Below are 24,338 nucleotides of genomic sequence, written 5' to 3' on the forward strand. Positions count from 1 at the left end.
AAAATATAGACACACACACACACACATACACTTACACACCGAAGCCACAGAAAAGCATCCTTTGTAGCTGATTTTTCTCTCACAGGGCGCTTGATGTTTATAATACGTACAAAATTTTTACTGGGATTTCGTTTGTGCATTCTATTTCCTTTATCCTCTAACAACTTCATAAACTTGCTGTACAAATTGTTTTTTTTTATTTTGTTTAAACTGGCACCACTCGAAAGAAGGAGAAAGAGGAGAAGATGTGTGGGATGTACGAGGAATGAGGAAAAGGATGATGTTTTAATGAAGTTTCTACTGTGACTCTATAATACTGAAACAATTTGTTCCTCTTCGCATCGCACCGAAACCTATTCTTTACAACAAAAATATTACACTCTCTATTAAGTACGAGCGTCAAATAAGTTAGCTACCTAAGCGGAACGATTTGCCGAAAAGAAAACACGTTCTACACATGTGATTAAATTTTGGTTTGTCTAGTTTTGTCCAACGTACCCCAAACGGGACCATGCCTCATTTGGTCCGTTCTTCCCAGCATTTCCTTTTCTTCCCGCGTTTTGCTAGTCAATAGTTGGTACGTTGTTTATGGGATTTTTTGGTAGTCAATTTAGCATGATTTTGTAAACTAATTCTCTAAACACAGAACATCAGTAAAGTTAACCAACCAGCAGCAAACATAAAGCATCCAGCCAGTTATGAGTGTAGAGAAGTTGTTCGAAAAAACAAATCGAGTAAAGTGTATAGGTCGGAGAGGAAAGTAAGAGAGATATGCTATTTAAAAATTAAACAAAAATTATTTCAAAACTATTTACAAATAGCTCCTTCAGTGTGTGCTCTATTCCATCTAATCCTTGCTCCACCGTTTTCTTTTCTTAGAGCTCAAAATTTCTATTCCTGTTCCAGCGTTAATGTGTGTCATGGAGCAGAGCAGGGACAAGAGCGAGATAAATCCCAAACCCCTTCTTGGCCTCAACACTCGATGGATTTTATCGAAAGCGAAACGCGGGGTTCGTTGCCTGCTATCTTTCGTTCTCTCCTTCCGTGCAGCGCTTCCAGCACGATAAATCCACCGCGCCTCGGCCCGCGCACCCCATGTACGAGATTATTAATCCCACCGCACTGGCACTGGCCTGGGCACAGCATTCCATTCTCTCACGTCGCTGAACGGCCAAACCGTGTACGTCGCCGTCCCGATCCATTATACGTTTTAAAACAAAAGTCGAATATTTAAGATAAGGAAACACGTTGCCCCGAAAGCAGAGACGCGATGGTACGAGCAACAGGCGACAGATGATTCACCCACCGGGAGCATTGAAGGACACACACATTTCGGGAGCTTGGGAAATTCGTCCACCTTTTTCGTTTTTTTTTTTACAGACACGTGTGGATGATTTTTTTCGCTCGGCAGAGCTTACACTTTACCTCGCAGCACCAATGGAAGGTGCAGGAGCAGCGCTCCACCACGGTGACTTCCTGCGTCCGGTACCCCCGTCCACAGCACATCAGGTCGCAGCCGTCCACGCCGATCGAGGTGTCGTTACACTGGCGACCGTGCGTACCCTGGATGCCGAGCCGGGGATTGCGCTCGCAGAAGCCGGGCGACGGTTCCAGATAGACCAGATCCTTCGAGCCCGGTGGTTTGTGTTCCGGGTTGTACGGTTTCAGCTGGAAGTTATACCTGCGCGAACAGAAGGAGAAAATTGGGAAACAAAACAGGTTAGATATTGATGTATCGTCTTTGAGGAAATCAAACTCCGCTCAGATGCCTTTAAACAGTGACATAACACAACAATACTGGATCAGTACACTTACCGATTGACACGCTTTTGCTGATGGCCACGAGCATGGATCGAGTTGCTCAGTACACTGTTGGGGCTCGCCGACCCACCGACACTGTTCGCGTTCGTCTTGAGGTTAGCCGAGCCGGCGCGATTCGTCAGCGTGTTCTCGTTCACGCTCGTGCTCCGCAAGCTGTTGCTGACCATCACCCGGGACGCACCGTCGAACCGATCCTTCAGGATGTCTCCGATCGTACGGAAGCTGTTCAGCCGCATCCAGCACGTTTTCATCGTGCACGAGCCGGACATACCGTGGCACTTACACTCCTGTCGCATCTCCGCCTGTACATGCTGTTGTATGAGAATGAGAGAAAAAAACAGAGTCAACATTAACGTTTGTTTGCAAGTGTTAATAAAATGTCACACGCAGCTTTTTATTAATAAAATAAATAAATTCCATCACGCAGAATGGCCGTGCACGAGCTAATCCCAGCTAATGGTACTGAGCGCTGCCAGACACAAACCAAATCCCATTCGACGCTGAATGCATCGACGCTTTCGGGTAGGATTTATCGTCACATTAAAGCCCCATTCGTTTTGCATTCGCAATTCGTATAAAATGCAATAAAAATCAATTAAACCAACGCTGTAAGCTTGCATTTCGAGCTGTGGCGATTTTTCAATTTCAACACAGAACTGGGGAGAGGGGGAGAGCCTTGATGAAGCAAGGCAAAAGTGTGTCCAGTTTTTGTTGAGAGCATCGATTTGCTAATCCCACCGCCAGTGAGTTAAACCTCTCAATTCGAGCCCGCGAAGCAGCCCCACGAGTCGAGTCATCAAATTTAATTATCAATTCCGGGCAGCACCGTCTGGCTCGGTCTGATGGGATTGAGTGTAAGGAATGTTTGGGTCACAAGAAGATGCAGAGAGCACGAACTGCAGCGATTGTCAGGAATTCGAGACGCTCTTTTTTGCGTGAATCACGTTCTGCGAGTAAGATGCAGCACAAGAAAAACCACAAATCGAACCAATTTCTAAGCGCTTAGGAAGGCAGGTACACTGTCCCGGGAAGGCAAAGGAAAACCAAGTAGAAAGCATAAATAATATGTCACTTAATTACAATCGCCACGAATTAATAACATTCATAAACGAATTCATTCCAGTTTTATCAGCTGTCAACAGTTTAAATGCATGCGTTTTAAAAGCGGGAGTGGATTTTGCTCTTTTTTTGGACCTTTTACACGCTTTGTACGAAATTTGTTTTCCTTTATGAGTGGCTGGAAGAAGCATCCGAAGCGCACGATCACGCAATCAGAGAAATACTATAAAGCTGCAAGACACATACCGGGTTGGTTTGGGACAGAGCTCCCTTTCTGTCTCTTGCCATCTTTTCTTGCGCCTCCCCCCTCGGATTTGGGACAGGAATCCCACGGAATAGGGATTAAAACATTTATTAATGAAATTGATCGCTACGAGGTGGACGAAGGGAGGCAGTGAGAAGCTGGCGAGCGAGCCAGTCGGCCAGTCCCGTTCGTGATTATTTCGCGAACCATTTCATCGCGGTTGCATGGATGTCGCGTGAGATCGAACGATCGAGTAGGAAGCCCGAACGGTTGGAGGCTTTTTTGTGTTTTTATAAGCGATTGAAGGCGAGCATAAAGCAGCAACAACAACAACAAAATGTATGGTATGCGTGCAATCTTTCTGCTTGAGAAATGGAAAATAAAACAGACACACACACACAGATGGTGAACAACATTAAGCCCCGTGACCACCGAAGCACTTCGACGGTGGCAGCGTCCGGTATCGGGCAGGCAGGTAGAGATAAATAAAATTTATTTACTTGATTTTTTGCCCTCCCAGTCCGTTACGAATCCACCCACCCAGTCTGCCGGGGGTGGAGAGATTACCCCGCCCCAGTGTTTAATGTAAAAAAAAACGAGATAAAAGCATTAAAAGCGTTATGAAACCGAGCTTTAGCAGAGCCACACGAACAGCCGGCAGCCACGCAGGACCTCCCGGGAACCATTGTGGCCCTGGGGGGTGTGGACCATGGTACATTAAACGCCAGCCGTCATTGCCATTGCCCCCAACGCTAACGGGGGAAAACTGTGCAGAGCTGTGATGGTGAGGAAATTTCCACTTGTGTGGCAACATTTATCGCTCACCCGCGCTCACCAGCTGCCCTCGCCCCGTAACCGGCTCATTCGGCGCTCAATTGAGTGGTGAAATTGACGCAAAATGGGTCACGCTTTCAAGCTCTTGCAACTATCGATCGATCGATCGGGCGATCCGTTCCGTCCCGATTTTACGACCAGCCTGAACGTTCCCTTAACGATAGAAGTTTAACGTCGGTCACTTACCGCACGGCCAGCCTCGTTGTTGTGCAGGTTCATCTTTTCGCGCAGCGTGCGGCCCCGCTCGCCGGTGTCGACAAAGTCGCGGGAAAACTTGAAGCCGAAGCCGATGTTGTCACTGCAGCCGCCCCACTCCCAGTCGCCGACGCCCGCCACCACGCCCATGTTGTTCATCTGCGGTTCGCGGTTGTGGTGCGAGTAATCGCAAGTGCACGACTCGATCGAACCTTCGCTGCACGCCCGCGCCACACTGTGCGTTACCGCCGCGCTGGTGATCGCGTAGATAAATGCCGTTTCACGACAACCTGTTGATGGAAGAGAGAGAAAGAAAGATAAATAATAAGCTAGATGATAAGTAAAGGAGACAATTTTTTCGTGTTTCTTAGGTTCTTAGGAGGTTCAGTTGAGGTTGTCGGTAAGTGATACAAATATCACTTCCAGCCGATGGCTTTTCGTTGCCCCTTTTCCTAAAGACTTAAGAACAAATCAAGAATAATCCCTACCGGAGCACATATTGCAGCGAGTTCCGGGACACTTCAGCCTGACTGCCGGGTCGAGCGAGGCAGTATGACGATTAAAATAAATTAAATCGTTTTGTAATCCCTTCCTTTACGGTCCCCCTCAGCGGTCTAATCATGACCCCTAAGCCGAAGGTCCCCGTAAAAGCGTAAAACGCAAGTGTGTGTTTGCGTTCAATCCCTTGCTGTGTGCAGAGGAGATGCAGGTGAACAGGCCAAAGCGTGCCAGAACCATCGAAAAAAGCCATTCATCCGTGAGGCTAGAGGCCAAGAGTTTGAAGAGCTTAGCTGTTTGTAAGGTTTGAGTTCTACGCGGTTTGAGTCTTTTAATTTTATCCAATCGCTTGCTGGCCATAGACGTTTGTTTCTACAAGCATTCCTCCGGGCTGTTTCGTCCCACATACTTCGTTTTTCTCACTTTAGCGAAAGGATCGTTCTTGAGTCGAGCTGGAACGAACATACCTCCGGGACATACTCAATACCATGCAGGTAAAGGTTGTAAACAAACGAGCTCCGCAGCGTCCGCAAGAACCATTCTACTCAAATTCGTCTCAGTTGCTGTGGTCTAGGGCGGATGATCGTATCCGACGGGTTCAGGGCAACCCCCTCGTCGAGCACAAGCTTGGAAGAGCAAGAAATGTCCAACGAAAAACTGCATGCCTTGACTGACACCAATGATGCGAACTGCACATCGTGGGTCCCCAATCTGCGGCCAGCGTCCAGCAGAACCATAATCGTACGTTTAGAGCTAATTTTCCGGGTTCCAATTTCACACCTTTACACCTACTGCGGGATGCCCCTGCACGGCAGTAGGTGTGCACATCATCACGGCTAAACGATTGCGATAACCCGCACAGTCACAACAGGGCGTTCGGAGGTTTTGCTGCCTTTACCGATGTGTACCAGTGCGTCATAAAACTCACAACTCCCGCGAGGATAGGCTCGCAATCATCAATCATCATAAAGCTCCAGTCGAGTGGACCCCTTCAGGGAGCTATTCTACGTCTGGCTGGCAGGAAGCAGTGTGCAGTGTCTCGAAACAGATCTGCGAAACAGAATGCGCAAGCATCCCGCATGGCATCGCCTGTAGCAGCATGTGTCAATGAACACTACGGACGGACACATCTGGGGTGTCAAAATGAGGAAGAGAGAGAGAGAGAGAGAGAGAGAGAGAGAGAGAGAGAGAGAGAGAGAGAGAGAGAGAGAAAGAGAGCAATTCTAGTGAGTGACCTCGAACGAGAAATAAAGCAATGCAACTCCGGACGAGCCTAACTACACAGGTAAGGAACACCAACGGAGTGTTGTCCACAAAAAAATTTAATGGAAAAAAGGTCTGGTAGCCGTTGATTTGTCAAATGTTATGCCTCATCTTACAATCCATCATCTCTCTGTCTGCTGACCCTGAAAGTGGTTGAAATCTCCCGCCGGGAATCGAATAAATTTGTTGATGCAGCTAGAATAGAAAGAGACAAAAACGCAACAAAACACACTACCCACCAAGGACACGTCAACAGTTTGCAATCGATAACGAGCTCGGGTGCAACAAAAGCCCTGCCATTGAGTTCAGTGAGGTTTGCCACAAAATGGTACATCATTGCGATTGTCTACGCACCCGGGGGCGAGTGCTATTGGTGGCAAGGTTAGGTGGCAAGAACCTTCCATCGAACCCGTCGGAATGGATCGGTGATTTTTACGAGCCATCATTAGTGAGCCACAAAGTTGCAAACGGTTGCCATAAACAGCCGATGATCGACGGGCCAAAAAACCACTCCTCATGACGTTAACCAGGTCGGTTCGCAACGCAAACGCTGCAGCCTAACAAAGGTGGTAAAAGGCTTTGCCCCGTTTGGTGACCTGTTATTGCACACCTCATACACACCACCGGCGGGTGATAGCGATGCACAGACGAAGTGACAAAAGGGTCAAGATAACGCACCTCTCCACACAGTGTGGGTGTTGATGAGTTTGGTTGCGAAATCCAAGACAACGTGTAGTTACGTTTTTGTGGCTATTAATTACCTTGTTATCGACCTTGTTACAGCAATAAGGCACGTGTAACGCTAAGTGAAACCGATTGTACGGTTCCTTCAGAAAGTCAGACAGGGCAATTATTGCAGGAATGTTGTCACTTTTAGTCACACACAAAATAGAAAATAGAGCACGAACGACGACGCACTCACTGTCAGCCGGCTCTAATTTGTGACAATTCATTTGTCATATCAACGGACACACACACGAACCTGCTTCGTTCGCCCGCATCGCCGAACCTTTCCACCTATCATAAGAACCCTTTCGAGGTAATTGTACACCCGGTTCGAAAGGGGTCCCCAGGATGGGATCTTTCCCTCGCTCAACACAGCGTCCAACTTCGGCAGGCGGATTATTCTCCCAAACCCCTGAATGTCGTTTGTCACTAGATCACTGGCTGGCACTCTACTGGACTATCCTATTGGTCTCGAGTGATCCAAAAACCCGGGCGAGATGACAGGACGAGTTTTTGTTCCTCTCTATGTCTCTCTCTCTCTCTATCCCTCTCTTTTTCTCTCTCTCTCTCTCTCTCTCTCTCTCTCTCTCTCTCTGAGTGGTCTCGGTCGATTGAAGGAATGCGTGCCTGTGCGTCAGTGATTGATCGGTTATTAATTGATTTATTAGGATCGGATCGGTTTGATACGGGATGTTTGACGAGTGGCTACAAAAGCAGCGATAGCGAGAGGGCAGACGAAAAAAATCTCTTCAAGCAGTGCGTCCTAAACGGTACCACCGCTACCAAACACAACATATTCGACGGGCTGCTAGCGACGGGGATCGATGAATTTATATTTATTGGATTAAGACATTTAGACCCTTTCTTCACGTGACAGTTCGCCGGGAACAGATTGAAGGAAACGGGCGCGTTTCGTGATCGGGTCGTGATCGAACATGTCCGTCAACCCGTACCTCCCAGACGGTAGGGCGAGAGGGTTCGAAACCGCAATCCATCATCGCCGTACTCGGGGGTCATCAACTTGCGATCGCGATCCAATCGCTTACTTAATGAATAAATTAACTCTGCATAATCACCTCGGACATCATCTTGATCAGGTTTCATTGCCACGATCCCGGTCCCGCTCGATGATATCAAGCGGCTGCCATCGATCCGGTGGCCCGATTTCGACCGGACAACGCCACAACGCCGGGGTTAATATGTATCGAGTAACGCTGGAACGGGGAAGATAAGGGAAGCAAAATCGGAACAGCCGCGTGCGTATCTTAACAGCGTATCCGAATGGGAAATCTTTCCCGCAGACAAGCTTTCGTTCCATTCATACGCCCGATACGCAGCCAGCCAGTGACAGAACAACGGAGCTAATCTTTGACTGCCCCTCGGGAGGAACGGTGGAATTGAACCCGACGTCGTATGCAAAGAAAGGATTGCCTTTATGCTGGCTATGTGAAATCAAAATATTTTTATCCCTCCAAAAACACACGCTCACGCATACACAAACCCGATTGAGTTTCGTTCCTTTATCCAGCTCGCATTGCTCTTTTTTCCTTCTTCTTCTTCTTCTATCCTTTCCTCTGTCTGAAGATTGTTTTCAATGCGATCTAGTTGCTTTCGCACAACCTCCCCCTGTCACGTTCACTTCGCGTACGCTCTAATTGCCGGGTTCGTCGCTGCATCGCCCATTGAGCTTTTGCGTTGCGCGCTGCTTTAACAAAACTGTCCACGCGGCCGAGACGTAACAAGACCAGATAAAAACGGACAAAACAAACAAAACAAACCCCATTCACGAAATGCTGCCCGAATGATGGGTGCAAAGGTACCATCCAAGTTCCCAACTAAATAAAGCAAAAAAAAAAAACACACACAAAATGAGAAGGAAATCCGGTTGAAAAATGTTGTATCCCATGTGTGTGTGTGTGTTTGTGTAGCTTGCTTGCCGTTTTTCGATTTCATTTCATCATCTCGAACCCCGCGTATTGGCAATCAAACAATGGCTGTCCGGGTGGGAAACACCTTTCCTTCTCCTTCTGCTCCCCTCCCTCCCGCACTTACACAGACTCCTGCCGCGAGCTGAGGCCCGCGTGGTTTGGGAGCCCAAAACTAAATCCGTAATAATACAGGGGTTCCAAAAATGCAGAACAAAACAAGAGCCTCCGAGCATAACAATTAGTTTAATGGTTCAATTTGGGGCGTTGCGTTAGGAGTTTTGTATTCGCAGGCGCGTATTGCACCGCCTGGTTTCAAGGTTCCGGTCTTTTTTTTGGGCCCAACATTCATTCACGTTTTTGTCGTCTGGGTGTATGTGATTTTTTATTGCACGATGCGAGGACAAGCATTTTGCAGACATTTATCGGAATGAATCGGATTTTCCGTTTTAGGCTTCTTTTAGCTTGTTCTTTTGCTGTTCTTTTTGAGAGTGTGTTTGGCTTCTTCCATTATTTTATTCATACATCCTGAGATCATTTCCGTAGTTAAAAAGAGTTCATCAAATTAGAGCCACCAGGTAGCATGGGTGCACATCCGTTGCACCTCTATTTGCATAAGAAGGGGCGTTTGCAGTAGCTCGTGAATGAGTTGGAACAGGTTGGTTGGTTGTTTTCTCATTTCTTCCCAAATAGGAAGCATCTTGTTAGAAAACCTTCCATTGCCATTGATTGAAGTGCACCAAGGACATCTCCAAAGCAACCTTGTCGGTTAGTTCAACACGCAAAAACGTGCTTACTGGTTGATTGCGAACAAGACTGCCCGGCAAGGAAGAACCAACAGAATGATTAGATCAGCAAAACATTAATCACCGGTTATTGTTTAATTTTGGCAAAATGGAACCATCCAATTCCCAGACACAGTGAACCCTCGGAATTCCTCCATCTCGGAGCGATGTTAATTATTGGTTACGTTATTAAAGGTCTGTCGCCCCGTCGAGGGGACCCTCGCGATCGATATCGAAATTATCTGTCTAGCAATTTTTTGGGGTCTAGGTGTGTGTGTGCCTGAGATACCTTTTTTTGTGCAAATTACCTCTGGACAATGTTTGCAGTAGCCAAACGGCTTCACTTTGCCTACAGAAAATATGCCAAAACACACTGGTCTGCGCGGGATATTTTATCGCTTCCTTGTAGTGAGCTAAACTGGGTGGGTTTCGTTTATGCCTAAAATAGGAAGGTCTTAGGGGTTTGGACCAAAAGCAAAAGCGTACGGGACGAGGAAATGAATCGATGTCTAAGCACAAGTTACCCGTTACTTGTAGACAATGCTCCGTGACCAGCCCAGGAAAGGTCTCTTTTGGACTACCACCAGCAGCTCCAGCACAGCTTCGATGCATGCCTGCAAACCTTCTCTCTCTCGCTCTCTCTCTCTCTCTCTCTCTCTCTCTCTCTCTCTCTCTTGCCTTTCCATCTCTAGCTCGGCTGATTTATGGAGCGTATAAAATCTTTTATTAATATATATCGCTACGGTTTAACACGGTTCCTTTCTTTGCGAGATCTTTGGGAGGCTTGCGAACACCAAAGGTGAGCCCGTTTCTGCCCGTTCTTGCACCCTGACCGTTTTTCGGTCCCAGAATGATGTCCCGTGTTCCGTGTTGCGAACCGGCACCCTGAGGGAAAGATTCTTCCTAAACACACACACACACATATATACTACGGACCCGCGTATCGAACGTAACAATCTCCGGGTGCGTCTTGCTGAAGCGATTTGTTCGCCTATTTAGAGAACTCATCTACGGCTAAAAGCCGACCAAAGTAGGAAAATTGTACCAACGCACAAGAAACACATCAGCAACAACAACAACAACAACATCAACATCAATAAAAAAACACAGCATTAGAGACATATCTCGATCCTGTCTTTCTTCTCTCCTTCATTCCCTCCATCATCTTATGCCGAATCCCTTCAAAATTGCCTCCGGATTTCATTCCTCTCCGCCACGTTTATGGTCGGTGTTATAAAAATAAAACTGTCATCATCACCATCATCACACGGGGCGCGCAAAGGCAAAGCTCGATCGTAAAGTCGGGCATGCTGTTACAGCCGGTCGACCAAATGAAGTACAATCCCGATTTTACTCCTAGACAGACCGTACTGGCTCATGCGAAAGTCACCTGAACCTTCCCCTGCAGTCCTCCTCCTCCACCGGCTGAAGCTGCCAGTTCCAATGTTCGGAAACGTGTGACAAGATTTATAGCGTTTAATTGCTTTCCGAGGCAGTAGAAGAAGATGATGGCCATTCTGGCCAGGGTGTAATAAAGTTGTCGTACACGGGGGCGCTTTACCGATTTAATCTTTTCTGTGCCTCGCGATCGACGTCAACTCGACGTCCGGCAACTCAACGTTTAACACACGGGCGAGCAGTTCGACATTACGTTGAAGAAAACTAGAAGCCGATCCCATGCTTATAAGGGCCACCGCCGCTAATTTGCCGGTCAATTAAAGAAAAGCCGAAGCCGAAGCCCATCACCGCCATGACAGACGCACACGACGGTCGATGGGTTGAGTAAAAAGCATAAAAACCATTTTGCGATAAACAAATCGAAGTGTAGAGATAAAGTTGCGATAAATACTAAAAAAAACACACACACAGATATACGGTTACAGATTCTCACGGTACGGTGTACGGCTGTTGGACCTACCGAAGCCAGAAGCCGGATGGAATCGGACGGATCGAAATCAGAAAGTAAGGTGAGAGGCGATCGTGCGGAGAACCGAAGCATCTCGATCGATAAGTGCCACCGGCCAGGGACCACCGTCAGTGGCTTTTAACCGTGCGCACTCGTTTTAATCTTTCAATTCAACTTCAACTCTGTGCTCAAGTGCTTTTTCGCTCCATCTCTCCGAGGCTGCCGTGCTAGAGGTTGTCCAGTCTCCCGTTCCCGTTTCGATCAACCGTTCGGGAAAAAGGCATCAACAAACGCGTCACAAACCGTGTCGCGGAATGAATGGGGCGGTATTGTTTCCCTGCCCGTCAGTCAGCCGCGGGTATTTGTGTTTGACCAACTCGTACTTGCCACCGGTCACACTCGAGCAGTGGGCAACAGCAGTAGCGAGTCGGCCGAGCAAACATCGCGATCAGCATGAAAACTCGATCAGTTCGGTCCGTTGTTCCCTGCCTTATGACTCGAGTGTGTGTGGTGGCCACCCACTTGCTGCTCGGCTGCTACTATCCGCAGGACCCTGGGGCGGCAAAAAGCCCGGGGGTTTGTTGTTAATAGAGAAAACAAACAGCCTGTCAAATAGTGGTGCCGGTTAGAGTCACTCGGTGGGAAAGCTTCGATGCTTTACACACTTTGGTTTGGAGAGTTTTGTTTCGCTTAAATACTGTCCGCTGTTATGTACTTGTAACGAGCTTCTGCGGCGAGAAAGGTAAGCATTTACAGCAAATCCTTTCCCCTCTCCTCTACTTGCCTCTGTTGCCGGCCTGCTTGCAGACCGCTTGCCGATGAAATTATTGGATTTTCCGCCTCAAAAACGCGGGGAGAAAAACGAAGCGCGTTATTAATTGTGAACTCATTCGCTCAATTAATAACACGGGAGGTTAATCAATAAAAAGAACCTATCTTCCTCTAAACCCCCTTCCCTACATCCTCCACCACTTTGATCCTGATCCCGGTGCCGGTGAGCGAGATAGTAAATTGCCATTAATATTCCTACAATTATTATAATTTATCGCTTGCGCCCACCTTGCGCAACGCCAAGCGAAACGCCATCTAGTGAGCGTAGAAAGGGGCACAACAGAAAAGCAACGAGCGCATACAGCAGCATACTTCTTCCGCTTTTCCTGTTACCATGAGACTGCGCCGTTTGAACGGTGCAGATGCGGCACACACACACACACACACACACACACCGACAGGCCTCTTTTGCGCTATCGCGAGTGCATTAATTATTGATAGCGGGAGCTGCAGTAAAAATGCTAATGGATTGCCACCGGGAGCGGTGGCCAAGGCGAACCGAGATGAATAATGACTTAATTTCTTCCCACTACCACTGAGACTCAAACACACACACACGGTCCCCTTTGGTGACGGTTAGCGTGAAGAGTGCACTTTCTCTACACACACACACGCGTGCGCAGACACAAACGCGCGCGCAACTCAATTAGGGATGCAATGATGGAAACACCGCTGAAGATGGTGATAGAATTAAAAACGTTAGTCGCCGGCGGCGGCGGCTGCGGCTGCGGTTGATGATGCGCGGACACAGACAGACACAGTGGACGGATTGGAATTATGTTGTAAAAACGAGACATTTTCATTACGCGATCGCGCACAACAGCCACAGCAAACGCGTTGCTTGCCCAGCAGCAGAGGATACGCGAAGAGTGTTTGGGACACGGTGTTGCTTTTGTGTGTGTGTGTGTGTTTGTGTGTTAACCCGCTCCAGGTAGACGCCCCTTCGCTGCCGTGGCGTCCTGCTGCGTCCGACGACAGGTCAATGAGTCGATTAGTTCCCAACATGTCGTTTGTCATGGGTGTCTGTGCCTTTTTTCGGGAGCTTTTCTCCTGGAAGGTAGAGCACCCGTTGCGCTGTGCCAATACTCCCGGCGTTAGGCAATCGGATCGAATGTGTCGTTTATTTTTTTCGGGGGTTATTTCTCCCGTTCGTCTTCTGTGTGGTCTGTGGACCGTTTTTGTATCGTTTTTTTTTCCCTCCGTTCTATCCAATAAATTGTAGAGTGATGATGGGACATGTATTGCTACAATTCTGAAAAGGATGCGCTCGATCGCTCAATTGCCTGCAGGCGTGTGTCCCTTTTTGGCCAACTCACCTTAGCCAACGCATTGCAAAGGACACCGCACTGAGGCGGCAGCCTGCAACAGGACACCGATGATTCGATTTTACCGCCAAAGTTGCCTCCGGGGGCGTGCTGTCTGTTACAGGACACGTACAACGGGGTCCCTTTTGCCGGGTAAATCAACACCGCAATTGATGGTTCGTGAGCGGGATTAGCACGATGTGACATCGTACCAACCCGGGATTACATGATGTTTAAGCACGGCACAAAGGGCAACGCAATTGAAGTGGCTTTATTTTGTTTGGTTGTTGGGGTTGTTGTTGAAACATGAAGACATTTACCAGCGCTGCAGGACAGATGTAACTAGCCATGGAAGGGAGTGTACAGTAACACGGGAAAATCCCAGGGACAAACGCTTTGGCAAAACATGGCGCATATGTGTTTTTTTTTCTCGGTTTAACACCAATCTCTTTCGGAAACCAGCCATGGCGTGATCTGTTAATACACGCACACACACGTGGTTCGGGATTAACCGAAACGATCTCATTAATCCGCACGTATGGCGGTGAATATTTGCGCATCGCTTCACTGCCACCGCCACAAGCTGCTCATCGTATTACATGACAGCGCGGTACAAAACGGGCACGTTTCCATCTTGTGACATCCATCCGCCAAACTCCTACCGAACAGCGCAACCGACCGTTTTACGTGAGCCCGCCACTATCTGGCCGGGCAGATCTTTTCGCGCTTCATTTCAATAGCTTTCAAAAGCTGGAGCGTAGGCAGCTGCGTGGCCACGCCATAAAGCAAATGTGTCCACCGCCCACGAGCGAGCTGCGGAAGCGCTCACCGGAATAGCAATTACCGAGATTCTGCCGCGCGCCACACCGACGCAATATCACACACGCACACACACATAGAAACTTACCTCGTTCAACGATCTTGCCGAAAAGGTTCTTGCCGCGCAGGAAGTTGCGCGTCGAGCAGTTCCAGCGCCGCGTCCGGAACTGATGCTGACACTCGTTGATGGCCAGATTGGCGCCCTTGGCGATGGCGGCCAGTACGCCCGGGTTTTCGCGCGCCAGCCGGCGCTGCTTGCGCCGCAGCGTCGCATGGATGGCCGGATCGAGATAGGCCATGCCCGGTGCGAGCGGTGAGATGTTGTTCGGTTCGCCCGCCTTTGCGATGCCCCTGTTGGAGTGAGAAAAGAAAACGGGACAAATCAGTAATCACACTTTTGCTTTCATTCGCTTTTCGATTTTAATAGAAAGTAAGCTTTCTCTCTTGCGGGAGAAGACGGTCAGCAAGCACAACATAGAATGCAGGATGGTTTGGGTTTGATTTTTTTCCTTACATTTGTGTGACCTTAAATTTCCCAAAACTACAAAAACCCACATGCTGGGACCCGGACAAACAGCTCAATCAGGTGAGGCGTTAATGCGTTCCACAAACACAGCAGATGATGGGTGCCGCTGGAAAACCCCCTGAAATGGACACAATCTGGGCGCCAGAAAGCTGTCAAAGTGACGAGTCAGCGAATGCGAGACAGTGTGTCTTGCCGGAGCTGTTGAGGAAATCCCATATTTTTCCCTTCTCAACTCAAGCATTACCTAGCGAACCTCAAATTACACCTTTTCTACAGCCAGTTTTATCAAAACTGTTTCCGTTTTATTTTTGTTTTTCTCACAACCTGTTGCAACCTGTTTGCATTCACAGTTTGCCCGGACAAACCCGAACTCGCCGCCACTAGAAAGCCTGTTTACTTCACAAGAAATTAGTTGAATCAATATTTGACCACCTCCAACCCACCCGTGGGTTCCGTTCCGCTTTTTTGCCATCTTGCTTTTTGGGAGGCGCCCCTCCGTAAAAAAAAATCAAACAAACGTCCTCTCCCAGGGAAGCGATACCACGGGCGTCACGAAATGCAAATGAGCTCACGAAAGGCAAGGCACGGGACATGGACTTTTGCCTCCCGCTTTAGCTTCAGCTCCAGTTCGGTGTACTGCCCAGTCCCGTGCTGCAGTAGCTGACGTATGATTAATTGGACAAACAGTCATCATCATCACCCACCGAAGGTCTTCTGGGTACGGTTTTGTGGGGAGGAGGGCACACCGCGGATCAATGGCGTCGCCGTGGTGGTACGTGCTACGGCGTTGCGTAAGCATAATGCCCACCGGTGTGGAAGTTGGACGGACACACCGTGGTGACCGTGACTGGTGCGTGCGCACAAATGCTGCGTTCCCACGGTACCGTGTGTCCGAAATCGAGATGGAATCGTTCTGAAGCGCTGCTTGGGAAGGAAAATCAAACACACCGGATGCGTCATCGATGGTCAATCGAGGGAAAGTGATCGCAAACGGTGAAAGGGGGAAAGTGATGAAGCGTTCAAAGACTCATTTCAATTTGTTTGAAAATAAATGAAATATTTTGTGCACAACACGAAATAAGCGACGAACCTTTTTTTAAGTAAAATTAATTACAATTCACTAACGGGTAATTTATCAAGCGCATTTGCTTCACCGAAGCGAAACAAAACCTCACAATGCAAAGGATTCGTAATAAGTAGACGTTCTAATGTCCACACGAGGCTTATCGCAAAAAAAAACTTCTCAATGCCACTGGGAAGTCCATCGATCGTACGAACTGTCGCAGTTTGTCAGAATGGTTGTTTCCACCGTTGCTGTTGATCAGCAGCACCAGACCTCAAAAGTGTCAGACAAACATTTTCGGGAGTATGTCCGCCCGTCTGTCCATCCGTCCGTCTGCACGCCCATTTATCGTACTCGTCGATTGCCGAAACGTGACCAAGGGTTTACGTTTGTTTTGCGCGTTTGTATCAGCAGGTCGGTAGTAACGCAGTCGATCATAAAACTGTGTTCGAAAAACTCGTCAAACACTCATGTGCGCGCACACACACACACACAATGTGAGCACACACATTCCAACACGTCACGGTGTGCAGACTCCGGGCAGCATCCTCACATCATCGTCATTGTCAGCTTGTCCGGAGACTTCACCGAGCAGTTACCCCGTTCTTACATAATGCACCGTTGCGTCGCGGAACGAACGATTGTAAAATAAATTAGTTTGTCCTGTTTGTCGTGTCGCGTGTTGAGCAGCTAAAGAACGCGGAACGAGAATGGAACGCGTTACGAATTCTTCGTGCTCGATTGATTTGTTTTTATCTCGGTGCGCGCACAACAAGCAAACTCTTCCACTTTTATCCTGTTTTTGTTTTTTTGGTTTTGCACCTTCTAACACAAGCTTCTCAGGATGCGATCGCATGGCAGCGGTAGTATCGCACGCAGCTGAAGCTTCTCTCCGTTTGCTCCCAGCCAAAGAAGGAGGCGAAAGACATCAAACTGCCACCGAGAGAAATGATGGAAATTGAAGGCATAAAAACCATGTCCACTCCGTCCACCCGTTTCACCGCCGTTTGTTTTGTCTTGCAAAACTGAACAGCCTTGGCACTGGCGCGGCAGTTTCGCATCATACATCACCAGGAGACGACACCGACGCGACGCGACTGGCCCGCGAAGAGTCCCATCCCCAAAACCGGACCGGTGTGAGAATGCCCATCCATCGCAGGGCCGCGAAAGCGAAAGAATTGCCCCGTGGAACGTGGCGTTCCAAGTTCTCGTGCCGCCGTGTGCCGCCGGCTCGACAATTTATGATGCGTGCCCGTGATACCAGAGGGTTGTCGGTTTTGTGATGCGTTATTTATTGAGTCTTGATCTAGATCGTGGTCGCCGTCGTTCAGCGAATGGAAATGGGCCCAGACATGGGAGTTTGTCCGAAGGGGGATCTGTCATCGCAGACTTTCCTCACTTTCCAATCAGGCAGCCTACGCTGCTCTTTTTCTGTAGTATCGCAATCGGTAACTGTCCTTTTTCGGTAACTGGATAAGCGCCGGCATTGACTTTTTTGCTTTTTGTTTTTGCAAACTTGACAGACACGCTGCCACAGGAGCTTTTCATCTGGCTCGTCGAATGCGCTACTCAACCACACGTCAAACACTTCATAAACATAAACGATCGATAAAGCGTCGCCAAAGGTGCCTCTTTTGTATGTTCGTTTTTCTTTCGCGCGCTACACAATCAGGCTCCAATGCATCCGGCTCAATGTCTCCACGGCAAGACGGCGGCTGTGCGTTGATTATGGAAAAACCACTTTCCGTGTCGTGTTGCAGAACGAATCTAGTGGTTTTATTCCTTTCCAACTGAATAAACTGCATCAGGCGAAGGAACCGTTTGTTCTGTTCGGTTTGAAGCAAAACGTGGCGATCGTGACGATCGATCGGTAGATCACATTTGCAAACATTTGATCCCCCCGGCCCAGGAACGTTGCGTTGAACGGGAACGGGAAAAGTGGACCGGAAAATCAGAAAACTCTACTTCTGCTCGACTGCTTCATCGTGCGTTATCAAATTACCACTGCAGCGCCTTCGCCTTCGACCGCAAACGGCCGTATGTTTGCAGATCTTCTGCGACACCTTTGCGTTTGCGGTTTGGCACGGCGCCGTTCGTATTGAGGTTAAATAAAACCGATTGAGTGAAGGATTGTAAAACGCGTTCGAATGTGATTAATTGGAAAGCCCGTGCCCGGAAAGGGGTAATCGAAAAACTAATTATCAAACATACACAACCCCCACCCCGTACCTGGCACGGACTGTAAACCACGGGAGGCAATAAACAAGCACCTCATAAACACGGACCGCTACGACCGCGGTGGCCGGCCCTGTGTCTGCGTCAGCTGCGTGTGAGGTCCATAAATTGCAACTTCGCAACTTTCCAACAGTTTGCGAAGGAGATTGCATAAAAGCCAATATGCACTCCCTCCGTTTTCTCGAGCTCTGCATCACCACCCAAGTGCCAAGATTAAGAAAATTGCCTTCACCCCCCAGAACCGCCCCAAACCGGCACGGAACTCCCTCGTTCATTTGTCAAACACTCCAGCCGTACCAGCCCCTCGTTGCTGCCCATTAATCGAATAATGCAAACGATATTTCATCGAATAATTAATGATAATTCAAGTGACAACGAGAGCACACGGAGTGGAGAAAACTGTACCAAACGAGAGGGGAAGGACGTCCTTGGCAATGTGGAAAAAAAACAAAAACAAAAAAATCACTGCAAACGAAACAGATCATCAATCGATCGAGAGGGTTGTTGGAATAATTATTCCCGGCGTCGTCATCATCGTTCGTCCCGGCGTGTTCCACCGAGGGTGGCCTCGGATGAACGAATAGAGTTGCTGCACCACGTGCCACCGATCCACCCCCAAACCCATCAACACTGCACCATAGTGTTGCGGGACTACTACAGTTGGCAACAGAAAGGGAGATAGCATCTACCCGGGGACACCAGGTGCCACCACCAATTGGCGGCCGTATGGAATGGGAAGCTAAATTAATTTATCAAAAAGAATAAACTCCCTCCCAGTGCGTCTAGAATCTTGCGCAGCCTCTGGATTGATGGAGCGTGTGTGTGTGCGCGCGCGCTGGATGCGTTCAAGCTGGCGCGAGGTTAGGGCGCACGCCGCCACGATCCGTCACTATTAATCACATCGGTAATCATTTTTCATACAAAACACACACACACACACTTACACACGGATGGATTTTAAAAAGCCACAAAAGGCTGACGAATGAACGGCGCGAGACGGTTCAAGGAATGCACCACGACGCAGTGCACGGGAGGTACCATTCCATCCCGGCCTAACACACTGCCCGTACGATCGAATGAAAAATGACACTACGGTGTTAATTTGTCATTTATTACGCTATTAACAAACGCTTCGAACCATCCCGAGGGGTTTTCTCTGTGTGTATGTGAGCGTGCATGTTCGCATGAGAGATGCGAGACGGTTGCATCAACCAAACAAACGCGCAATGCATTTCGCAAGGTAGCAACAAAACTCGCGGAGCCTGGGAAAAATTGCACCCAGCCAGGCCAGGCCACCCTAAGGGGTTGGCGAGGGCATATTTGCGGACGGCGGTGTTGGCCGGAGACGGCCACAACAAACTACAAATCTCCCAGTGCGCTCTTGTTCTGTCTTTCCAGACCGGGAAGCTCAAGAAGAGGAACCCAAGAACGGTCGCTTCCGCGCACGCCACCACGCCCGCGCGCACCTGCATCGGAATGCATCCTTTAAAAAAACATCAACAGCAAGCAACGCACCACGCTTGAAGCTTACCACACGTCAAGTGGCTTAATGGTTACGGGTGGGGTAGGGGGGAGATTTATGTGCAAACGATAAGCACGAGAAACTCGAACAGCCGCGGGCCTGTTGCGGGTGGGTTTGTCGCTTAATTGCCGCCGTTGAAGTCTTTCGTTTGGGTTAAAAACCAAAGCTCACTCTCTTGAGCGCGCGCGCACGCTCGTGTAAATGGACAGAACGGGTGAGTTAAATGCGCACTCAAGGGGTAATCCTCGTGAGAAATTTCGTTCCCCAAAGTTGCTGTGTTGATGATGGAATTTGTGGAGGATCTGTTTTGTGTGTGTGTGTGTGTGCGTGTTTTTATTTTTTCATTTTACCCAGGATCAAGCGTGAAGTCATCATCCTCTACACCTGAAAGCTTCCATTTCACACCTCTATACAAACACCCCGTTTCGCATCCGATGTTTCGGCCCGATTTGTGTCTGCTTTCCATCAATAGAAGCTGCCATTAGACAAAGGATTACACTCTTGAGCTACCTTTAAAAGCAGAAAAAACAAGGCACACGTAAAGAGAACAACGAAAAGAGGTAAAAAAATCACTCAACGTCTCACCGTTGCCCGGGCCAGTACCATGGATGCGCAAATTGGACATTTTCGCGCGCGCTCGCATGTGATGCAAATGTATAAATCTCTCTCCGCACCAGAGCCCCACCTCATGTTCCTCATGGAACGGTGTTCGAGGTCCCAAAATATATACCCCAAAAAGGGAAAGGAATGGTTTCGTTCACACGCTTTATGACAGGGTGAGCGCTTGCGAGCCTCGAGGATTACGAGTGATTTGTTTTCCACATCGTGGCACGACCTCCTCCCGCCCCTGGTTGCTTTGGTCGGTCGGAGTGATATGTGCGAATGTGGACGCAACCTCCTCGAAGTCGGATTACAACAACAAAAATCACACAACAGTCAAAATGAGAATGAACCACAAAAAAACCTCTCCAGCTTCGTTACGACCGATAACGATCAATTTGGGTTAAAAAGAAATCTCCATCTTAATTAAAACAACAAAAATGTTTACACGCCCGGTGACGAAGCATACCGGTGCATATTGCGAAACGACCAGCCCAAACGAAAGAAATAAAACAAAAATGTATGAGAACGCGCGTGCACACGTAGACGCTCTCGGTGCTGGTTTGGTAGAAATCGGTTTTAATTTAATTAAAACGGACAGCGCAAGCGTAAGGTACAACACCCCGCTTGGGTTTCGCTGTTTGTCTTTCCCCCGTCACATGCACACCATCGCAACTTAACTACCTTCACTCAACATCCCCTGGTGATGCATACAAATCAATTTGCAGTGTTAATTTCTGTCTTTCACTCTCGTCTCGAACCTGAACTGTGATCGAAAGGAGAGAAGACACACACACAAAAAAGAGAAACGTTGAGACAATTTGCATTCACTCGCCAGCCCTTTTGCCGGTAGCAAAGTAAGGTCCTACACCCTATTAAAGGCCATCCAATATTGTTGGAGCAATAAAACCAATTGCAAACGTAATTATACTCAACATTTACGATGCTGTTAGGTGTGCTTATGAAAAGAGAGTAGATGCTTTTTGCTCGTTTATTTTTCCACGCTACCCAACCGATCGTTTCTCGATCGTTCCATCCAGGCAGGATGCAAGAAAACATAATGCAAAGTGACAGACAAAACCGATTCGCGGGATGGAGTGGAACGGCCGCTGCGTCCGTTTGTCACTTGTCACACCGGGCCCCGGGGAGTGTGAAAAGTGGATATCCATTTCGAGGCCACCGGAACGGAAAAGGGCACTCCTCGACAGGTTGCAACGCATTGCGATTGCCAACAAGAAAATAAAAAAAGAAGCGAACGAAATAAAGACAGGACCCCCAAAAATTAACAAATCCAACAAAAAACATCCCACAACCACAAGACTGCGTGCGACTTGAAATGTGCGCGGGTTGAATGAGATTTTGGCCGCTTCGTTTTCCTTTTCTGTTAGCTTCAGCTCTTCTTTTCCCAAGCTATTAGTGACACCTTTCAAAATGGGTAGCAAAACACGGCAGGCTAGTCGCCTGAACTTGGGAGGAGATAAAAATGCGCCACAGAAATAAAACATAATGTTAAAACCCCAGCCCCCCGGCCCCAGGACTCGGAGCTTAAAATCTTATGCCAAAACGTTTTTCTACACCACCGAGTGCCCTGAAAACAGTGAAGAATTAAAAAAACACCAACTTGCAACTTTTAAACCTCCTCCCAATGTACACACAAAACACGACACACACTGGTAACGATCGCGGGACGGAAAGCAACCATAAAACACTGATATTGAAACCATAAATTTTCTATTAATCATTATCACGCGAACCGTGCAAGATTAGTTCCTGTGCTCGCCTCTCTCTCTCTCTCTCTCTCTCTCTCTCTCTCTCTCTCTCTCTCTCTCTCTCTCACACACACACACACTTTCCTTGCTTCTACACCCTGTGGGGAACACAAATCCGACCGATTTTCGATGCTTTAAAACCTTTGTTTCGTAACACGACAAAAAATGGGAGTGAGAAGAGCGTGGCGCAGCTTATACTCAATAAAGACAACCTAGCAGACTATGAAAATCAAACGGGCAAATAAATAAATAAATAAACAACCATCAACCTACGTCGCGATAATCGCTAGCTAGGATGCTGCGCTTTTTTCCTCCAAGCGGGACAGCAAGTCGGAAACCAAACGATGGGCAGCAGCGATGGGCTGGTGGTGGGGGACTCGTTTTAGATAAAAACGCTCCTGCCTGCTTTACCTAATGGTACACTTAAGTAGCGGCCGATTAGGAAATATTAATTTCCATCCCCCGGTCTGTGAGCGCGCGGAGCGGTTTTAACCCAGGCACCAGACCACGGCTTGCTGTAACTATTTTATGGCCCTCCCCCTACTCCTGGTACTTAATGTTTTCTCTGCCCCACAACCCGCGCACCATAATGATGTCATCGACAGGCAGCATCATCTTCATCGCCGTAGTTAAACCCATCCAACTACGACCGAAACATTAAAGCAATGGTAAGGTTAAGTGCAGTGCTCGGTGCCAATTACTTACCACCACATCGATCCTCGGCCACGGCCGGGCTTTGATTTGCTTTCCACCTCCGCCCAGGCACTGATGGCCATCAGGCACACCATAAACACCGTCACTAGATTCATGATTCAATTCACCAAAAAATAAAAGCACTCTGTTTCGGGTTTTGGGAGTTTTTTTTAGAGGCTAGAACGTGTTACTGATACGCTCCCGAGTACACTTGCTTCACAAACAGCAAAACACACACTCGCTCACACGCACTCACACACGGGCCTCAACGGAGACGAAATAAGCTGTTAAAATTCACTTCCAAAATTCCACCTTTTATTGAGGCGTTTATCTAAACTTCCTTTTTAAAACGTAATTTCGTTTCATGCAAGCAAAACCAAAAATAATGCCACAATTCCACGCGGTTTATTGCTTTGATTGCTGCAGCTAGCATGACACCATCATCAACAACATGATCATCCTCATCCGCACGTGCAAACAATGGTCACGATCGGCGGTAGTAAATCTGCTCATTATCACTTGCGCTACACCATTAATGCTCACTAACAGTCACCGCACACAACAACAACACAAAAACAACATGCACGTGCAAACAATCGAGACCGAAACACTACTGCTGGCACGCAAGCTCGTACGGTAAAACTACAAATGCCCATACGTACAATGCACACGCACACACGCTTCGCATATGTATGTATCCGATGGTCACGCAAGGCTCTTCAGGCCGGTCCTGCACCATAAACGCAAGGATGCTAACTGCCACGAGCTAAACTTGCTGCTCGAACGCGCACCGAAGTACCTCCGGCGAACCCGATGCTCTCGGGGCTGATAGATAGAAAAAAAAGAAAGTCCGTCCTCCTCCGTCCGGGGCGAGCGCAAACATCAATCACGATCGTGCCCGCACAGGGATGGTGATGCTGGCCTATGCTGCTGCCACTGCTTCCTATGGCTACGCGCGTTGGTGCGAACGGGACGGCCGTAGTGCCCTCGAGGGGTTCTAGCGGTGTGTGCCACAAACCGGGTACCACAGTGCGCGCGGGGACACTCGAAATTCATCCAATACCTGCACACGGCGGAGCGCACTCACCGAATGCCGAGGGACCGCACCGATCGAGGCAAAATTGCATACTGAGGTACCGGCAGCCGAAAATGAAACTCTTATGCGCAGATGTGTGGCCCTACCTGAGCTGGGAACGGTCCTCGAACAGCGATCGATTTCATTCACAAAAACTGGCCTTTTAATGAGGCTGCACAGGGCCGCAAATGAGCTGAATTTGCAGCTACAGTCTTTAATTTACTGCAATCACTCATTTGCAACCGTAATAAGTTGAATTTTCCCAACTTTTTTGGCAATTTTAACGGTTGGAAAATGGCGAAAAACTTAACGAGAGGGCACACCGCTCGGGTTTGGTTGTAATTCACTCATCTGTCCACTCGGTTGCATAGTGCTCGCATGCTAGCCGCCTGTGCCTGGTGAATAAAGTGGGCGGGGTTTGCTAAGCATCTTCTCGTTTCATTCCCAAGACACGGTGAGAGACAGAGAGAGGAATCGACTGTTTGTGTGCGTGCCGACGAGAGTGAAGCGCTGTGCTCTCACCGTTTCCATGGGAACAGTGTTCATTTCGGGGTGTTCATTTCTACCGCTCGATTTATCAACGTTAAGCCCGCCATATTGTACCGGCCGGCAGGTTTGAAAGTTTATACACTACTTTCAATCATT

General features: G+C 48.4%; 1 protein-coding gene across 1 annotated transcript; it reads right to left on the reverse strand.

Annotated features, from left to right (window-relative positions):
* Positions 1-865: 865 nt before the first annotated feature.
* Positions 866-24,316, reverse strand: LOC120957302 (protein Wnt-1). The gene is made up of 5 exons (XM_040379427.2): positions 22,631-24,316; positions 14,299-14,561; positions 4,145-4,443; positions 1,816-2,132; positions 866-1,681 (listed from the first exon to the last, which is right to left on the reverse strand). Exons 1-5 carry the CDS (start codon positions 22,732-22,734, stop codon positions 1,375-1,377), a joined length of 1,290 nt encoding a protein of 429 aa, XP_040235361.1. The 5' UTR covers positions 22,735-24,316; the 3' UTR covers positions 866-1,374.
* Positions 24,317-24,338: the final 22 nt, after the last annotated feature.

The sequence above is a fragment of the Anopheles coluzzii genome, chromosome 3 (genome assembly GCF_943734685.1).
Source record: "Anopheles coluzzii chromosome 3, AcolN3, whole genome shotgun sequence".
In the NCBI taxonomy this organism is placed as follows: Eukaryota; Metazoa; Arthropoda; class Insecta; order Diptera; family Culicidae; genus Anopheles; species Anopheles coluzzii.